The sequence below is a fragment of the Poecilia reticulata genome, linkage group LG7 (genome assembly GCF_000633615.1).
Source record: "Poecilia reticulata strain Guanapo linkage group LG7, Guppy_female_1.0+MT, whole genome shotgun sequence".
Classification (NCBI taxonomy): Eukaryota; Metazoa; Chordata; class Actinopteri; order Cyprinodontiformes; family Poeciliidae; genus Poecilia; species Poecilia reticulata.
The window spans coordinates 158,693-165,576 of NC_024337.1; the positions used below are offsets into that span (position 1 = coordinate 158,693).

At 38.2% G+C, this 6,884-nt stretch overlaps 1 protein-coding gene and 1 non-coding gene across 5 annotated transcripts in view; one reads left to right on the plus strand and one right to left on the minus strand.

The window, feature by feature from the left end:
- Positions 1-3,666, plus strand: part of LOC103466859 (calcitonin gene-related peptide type 1 receptor-like) — an 83,660-nt gene extending 79,994 nt beyond the window's left edge. For all 4 annotated transcript variants that reach the window (XM_008412736.2, XM_008412737.1, XM_008412738.1 and 1 more), the window contains exons 12-13: positions 2,577-2,618; positions 3,275-3,666. In XM_008412736.2, the coding sequence (XP_008410958.1) occupies positions 2,577-2,618; positions 3,275-3,490 (258 nt within the window). In that variant the 3' untranslated portion in view covers positions 3,491-3,666. The remainder of the gene's footprint in view (positions 1-2,576; positions 2,619-3,274) is intronic.
- Positions 3,667-6,598: 2,932 nt separating this feature from the next.
- trnaq-uug (transfer RNA glutamine (anticodon UUG)) lies at positions 6,599-6,670 on the minus strand. The gene has a single exon. It is a non-coding gene; the product is annotated as a tRNA-Gln (tRNA).
- Between the last annotated feature and the right edge of the window lie 214 nt (positions 6,671-6,884).

A 6,884-nucleotide genomic window follows, 5' to 3' on the forward strand; every position in this document is an offset into this window, starting at 1 on the left:
GTGAAAGAAGCAGCAAGAGCATATCTCAGAAAAAATCATCTGTGTTAATTGGGTTTATTGATGCCTCTAAGGTCTTTGATTGTGTCAATCACTACAAGTTATTTGACAAATTACAACAGAGAGGTTTTCCAGATATTATTATACAAATTTTAGTTTACTGGTATTCAATCCAGAAAWTGCATGTAAAATGGGGCAATAACATCTCTGCTTCCTTTGGTGTGAGTAACGGTCTGCGTCAGGGTGGGCTTCTTTCACCTGCACTGTTTAACTTGTACATGGRCCTGTCAAAAGAAATGAACCTCTGTAAAACTGGATATATATGATTGGTGATACCCTAGTCAATCACTTTATGTACGCTGATGACCTGGCTGTCCTGTCACCCAGCAGTGCAGGTTTTCAKCAGTTACTGAATATCTGCTCTGATTATGGGTTGAGATTTGATGTACAGTATAAATCTAAGAAAACTGTTGTACTAATATGTAGGACTAAAGCAGGAAAACAACTCTGTTTCCCTGATTTTTTTCTGTCGGGACAAAAGTTAAATGTTTGTTCCAAAACTAAATATCTGGTCACKACATCACAGACCAGCTCTGTGATGACGATGATGACTATTATCGGCAGTGTCGCATGTTGTACGCCCAGGCTAACGTGTTTTACAGGAAGTTTTACATGTGCACTGATAAGGTAAAAATAAGCTTGTTTAAAGCTTATTGTACATCCTTGTATGCAACTCCTTTGTGGTGTAAATGTAAAAAAGCTAGCATGCAGAAGCTTAAGTTTGCTTATAATGACTCCCTCAAAATTCTGCTTAAGAAACCCAGGTGTAGCAGTGCAAGTGAGATGTTCTGTAATGCACATGTCAGAACGTTTCAGGCACTCATGAGAAACTTGATATACAAGTATATGCATCGTTTGTGCAGCTCATTGAACAGTCTTATTGTAATGTTTTCACATCCTTCTGTTAGTGCGCTAAGATACCAGTCGGCTTTGTGGAATCATTGGTATGCAAGTCTCTTATAAGATTTTATTTATTTATTTATTTTTTTATTATTCTTATTTTATTTTKTATGTGTTGTGTGTTATGTCTTTGTGGACCACAAGTCTATTGAATAAAGCTTCTCTCTCTCCCTCCCTCATCTGACCACAGAACAGTCTTCCATTTTGCCTCACTCCATTTTAAATGACCCCTGGCCCAGTGCAAACGGCTGAGCTTGCTTAGAAATGGCTTCCTCTCTGCACTGTAGAGTTGCAGCTAGCAACTGCAGATGGCACAGTGGATTGTGTTCACTGACAATGCTGTCTGGAAGTATTCCTGGGCCCATTCTGTTATTTTCTTGACAGTGGCATTCCTGTTTGAGGTGCAGTGACGTTTAAGGGCCCGGAGATCACGAGCATCAAGTAGAGTTTTACGGCCTKGYCCCTTACGCACAGCAATTGTTCCAGATTCTCTGATTCTTTTGATGATGTTATGCACGGTTGATGATAACTTAAAAGTCTTTGCTATTTTGCGCTGGGTAACACCATTCTGGTATTGCTGTACTATCTTTCTGCGGAACAATGGTGRWATTGGTGATTGTTACGGCCCAGCTCGGTGGGCCGCAACAATAAACGGGGAGGACACAACAACCACCAGCTTTTTAAGCCTTTTAGAGGCATTTATTAAAAAACATGATGTCTAGGGCAGTGGTTCTTAACCTTTTTTGAGGTACTGAACCCGCCAGTTTCATATGCGCATTCACTGGTGGCAAAGCGGGGCGCGTCATCATGACTTTACACAAATGTGTCTTTATCTCCGCGGCAGAGGCTCCACCGAACCCCTGAGACCGACTCACCGAACCCTTGAGGTTCGATCRAACCCAGGTTAAAAACCACTGGTCTAGGGCAATAAGGGCAGCTGTCCAAGATGTAGTAGACCCGCATGTCAGGACCTCAACAGTCACCCAGACTGTTGACGCCAGGGTCAACAGTCTGGGATCTCTCTGCTTAAATCCAAACCAGGTGACAGCGGCACCTCCCACAATCAAGGACCTTAAATGGCAAGCAGTTAACCAACCCCAATTGCCACACAGCAGGGCCGTCACAGTGATCCTCTTTCCATCTTGGCTTCAGAGAGACACTGACACTCTGAGAAGCTCTTTTTATACCCAGTCATGTTGTCAACTGACCTAATTAGTGTTAATTGGTCTTCCAGCTGTTCATTGTATGCCCAGTTTCCTTTTTCCAGCCACTTATTGCTASTTGTCCCAACTTTTTTGGGATTTGTAGACACTGAAATTTTGAATCAACATATTTTTCCTTTAAAATGTTACATTTACTCAGATTAAACTTTTGATCTGTCATCTATGCTTTATTACGAATAAAATATTGACATTTGCCATCTCCTCATCATTGCATTCCGTTTTTATTCACAATTTGCTTAGTGTCCCAACTTTTTTGGAATCCGGTTTGTAGTTTATGTTATAAGTACCGAGTACTTTTAATAATTAATTTGCTTTTTCATGTGTTTTTTGCATTAATATGATACTCTTATTTGTCTCTGTTACAGATTGTTTAATAAACTGTCTCTTATTTTATAGGGACTCCTTGTGTCAATTATTCTCTGTTTCTGCAATGCAGAGGTATGTTGATCTATTTCAACCTTATCCAATTCTGTGAGAAAAACAAATTCAACTTTATGTAATAGAAAATAAGAATTAAATTACTTATAAGCTTTTTACTTAATTTACTTTTATTCTTTATATGTATTTCTGTATGTCCGCATGTTGTTCAAGATTAAAAAAAAAAAAAAGTTTTCAAAGAAAAAATCATATTTAATGTACTTTGCCTYGGCAACCCTTGTTGCTTTCTTACTAGAATTGAGCATTTTCATGTTATCATTTGAATGTTCATATATTCTTTCCAGGAGATATACAGAAGAACATCAAATCTTGATAAGTAGCAACAAACATAAAAAAATCCTCCATTCTTCAGTTGCAGATAATGCACTTTTGTATGTAAAAGTACGGTGCACTTTTACATACTCTCACTTAGTTTACACATAAAGATGTGTAAACTTCTGATAAAAGATACTTGAGTGATAAAAGTATCTTTTATCACTCAAGATAGTTTTATCTTGAGTGATAAAAGTATCACTCAAGAGCTCCTGAGCACACTTCAAAGCTGGATGTCATCAAATTCGGAGGGTTTCCCAAACTACATTTWWWWWAAAAAAAGTTTYACAACATGGCTGCTTTAAAACTGCAATCCAGAAACATGTGTTTGAATTCATGTGCAGGCCCAAACAGCCCTGCGCAGGAAGTGGGTTCAGTGGAAGATCGCCTGGGGAAAAACAGGTTTGGGAGAAACTCCGTTTGTCAGCCATCACTTCAACTGTCACACCACCTCCTCCATTGTGGAGACCAGCCGTGCTACTGGCAGCGCCAAGGTGCCGTCTCATCGACAGACGGAAACCTGTCACCTCATGCCTGTAGGGCAGCAAAAGACAGGATAAGGATGCACAAACCAAGACCTGACCTCCAAYCTCTGAAGCAGCAGAGATAACTTCTGAGGTGTCCAACAACTAAAGCACACAACATCTGAAAAAACAACAACTAAAAACTCATTTACAAAGTAAATGGAAAGTGATTGCTTTGTATGTAAATAAATGATGTTGTATGAACAACCTGATATTTTTAMACTAGTCAAGGACTTGTAGGAAGACATATGTTTATTATTGTGCCATTGTATTGTTTATGTGCATTTTAATAGGCAGTGCATCATATTTTTTTTCCTTCTTGTTTAAAACTAAAGTTTCTTTTATATTTCACTTGGTGGAGTTGAAAATGCTACTGCAAAAGATTGTGCATTCTGTTCCCYTGTGGAGCTTTTACACCATCTGGCTTCAATATTCTGAACTATTCACATTGTCCTATGTTAYATCCAGAATCCTCAGTGAATTTTATGTGATGGATCAGCACAAAGTAGTCCATAATTGTGTATAAGACACATCAAACTGTAAAGTTGCAACATGAGAAAATGTGAAAATGTTCAGAGGAATACAAAAGTCCCATTTTTATCACAAGGTATTTTCAAGTCAAAGAATGCTCTGCTTTCTATAACTGTGAAAAACAACCTGGATGGCAACTTGAAAACGTCCAGCTCAGACCTGTAACTCACAAAAAAGTTAGAGACCTCAYTAACTGCCACAACACACACAAGGATAAAAATTCACGTCTTTCAAGGAGACTAGAGTTACACAGATCAGAAATTGGTGGCTGGTTCCGAATTTCACTTTGTGAAACTGTCTACATACATTTAGCTTTTTACAATTCCCTTTTAAAATCTGTAACACATTAATATATAATAAGAGCTTCATCTTGCTGYCAGAAGCAATAATCACTAATAATATTAGTGAGGCTAGTGCACGAGAATGTTAGCAATTAGCATGGTTAGCACAGGTAGCTTTGCTAAAATAACAGTCTCTTAAGAATTTGGATTCTTGCCTTAACTTCACCTTAAGATTTCTTAAATCTGCAACATTTTCAAATCCAGCTTGTTGCTCACATTTTGAAAGCTCAAAAAGATAAGTCAACTATGCTGTTCTCAGTTTAGCCTTCCTGTTATCAGCTTTAAATCTTGCCCTCTTACTCACAGTCTGACCTAACTTMAAATCTTTCTAGATTGTTTTTTGAAAATAGAGCTTTATTTCAAATAGCTTATATACATCCCTGTGTTTCCTTTAGGTTCATGGTAAACACCCCACTGGTAATAAAAATAGCTAACTGCTCAGCTTCAGCGTCCACATCACACTGTTATTAGCACAAGCCTGGTAATGATAAGCATGGTGTGTTCACTGATTGAAAACAAAAAAAAACTGGCTGGTCACCTGCCAGGGTCTACCAAGCAGGAATTCAGACAATTCTGGTCATCAGCTAATTTCTCTCTGCCCTTCTAAAAGAAACCCAAATTATCATTGTAAGGTACCCAATAAAGCATTGTGTAGGTTTAATCTTAGTTTCACGGTTGAAAACTCTAAACTTTGAATGAGGCTTCTTAAGTACCTCTYGTTTTTGTGTCTTATTGAAACACAGTTGAGTGAAAGTTGTTTTTAACTGGGTATTAAGTCTAACCAGCTCCCTGGACTTTTGGTAATTTTTTTCAAAAGCTTAGCGCACCTTTTCTCATATCTGCTTAGTTGTAAATTGGATGGGGGCTGCACAGTGGTGCAGTTGGTAGAGCTGTTGCCTTGCAGCAAGAAGGCACTGGGTTCAATTCCCAGCCCTGGTTTCTGCATGGAGTTTGCATGTTCTCCCTGTGCATGCGTGGGTTTTCTCCGGGTACTCCGGCTTCCTCCCACAGTCCAAAAACATGACTGTTAGGTTAATTGTTCTGTCTAAATTGCCCCTAGGTGTGTGTGAATGGTTGTGTGTTGCCCTGCAACAGACTGGCGACCTRTYCAGGGTGAACCCTGCCTCTCAGCCAAAACGTTAGCTGGAGATAGGCACCAGCAACCCTCCCGACCCCACCAAGGGTGCAAGAAAATGGATAGATGTAAATTGGATATTTTTTTATCTAAAGCCTTTAGCTTGACAGTAAACTGAGTAATAAAAGCCAATTTTTACCGTAAACTGAGACAGCTTAGTCTCAATTTATGTGAGTCAAGTTGAACTTGTAACTGAATTTGTTTGCAACAAGCAGGCTTTGTTGTCAACACAATAAATCTTGTTCATAGCATATCCAGGAATACGTAGCTTGTGTTAAAGTGCAATCCCACAATACTTGCTTGATTTGCCAACACCTACAGTTTATATAATGTCATACATTCTTCTGTACTGGCGTAAAGAATCTCAATTTGATGCAAATCTTTTATTCTAAAAATCAACCTTACAGCATTTTTGTCAGTATATAGTTTTTTCTTTTTTAATTTTTACTTTAGTCACCACTGCAAGGTTTATGCATATTTGTTGTTACAATATTTCAGGTGCCTTTAAATGTTGTTACTATTGTTTTTATTTTTACTGGTTTGTATGTTTGCTGCAAAATATTTTTGTACAAATCCAAAAAAATATACAATTTTGTGTCACCTGTGGAGTTTTATTTTCATACAATTTCCATGTTTCATGCTGTACTACTGCCCTTTACAGACTTTATTGTAAAACTACAGAAGTTTTAACAAGTTTGCTGTCATTGCAAGCCAGATGCATAAGCAGTTTGTATAAAATCAAATCTTTCCACTTTACATACAGTACAGCAGAGAGCACAGATGGGGTATAGCACATCAGCTGGGAATGTAAGCACTGTGTGACACAGCGTATCAGGTTACTTCTGTCAGTGCTGGTCAGCCAAGAAAAAGATTTGAGAAACATTCCAAAATAAAAAATAATATCCAAAGAAATGTCAATATCACATTGCTGCTGTTTATATTTTAAAATTGTCATTAATGTGTGGAAATAAAGTTCTTGATACATGGAGTATCCTGTGAGGTCTCTTCATAAATTTCCTATAGAATTTAAATATGGGAAATGAAGTGGACATAGATTAAAGACGATTTTGTGTCTACTGAAACAGTTTTGTATTGGTTTCAAATCAAAAAGCAACTTAAAGACAGCACAAAAGGATGAGGTCCCACCGAGATTTGAACTCGGATCGCTGGATTCAAAGTCCAGAGTGCTAACCATTACACCATGGGACCAGATGACAATACACCCTCGACTTCTCAGGTCATATACATCCATACGTATTTGCTTTTGTGAAATGAATATATGTCTAATACATGGAGGCAGTAAATCAATTTACGAAGACATTACACCGCATGGCTGGTATCTTGACAGCACACGTCACATGATGCCACGTATCATGTGGCAGCTCAGCTAATAGCAAGTTATGCTACGATTTATACAGCGACA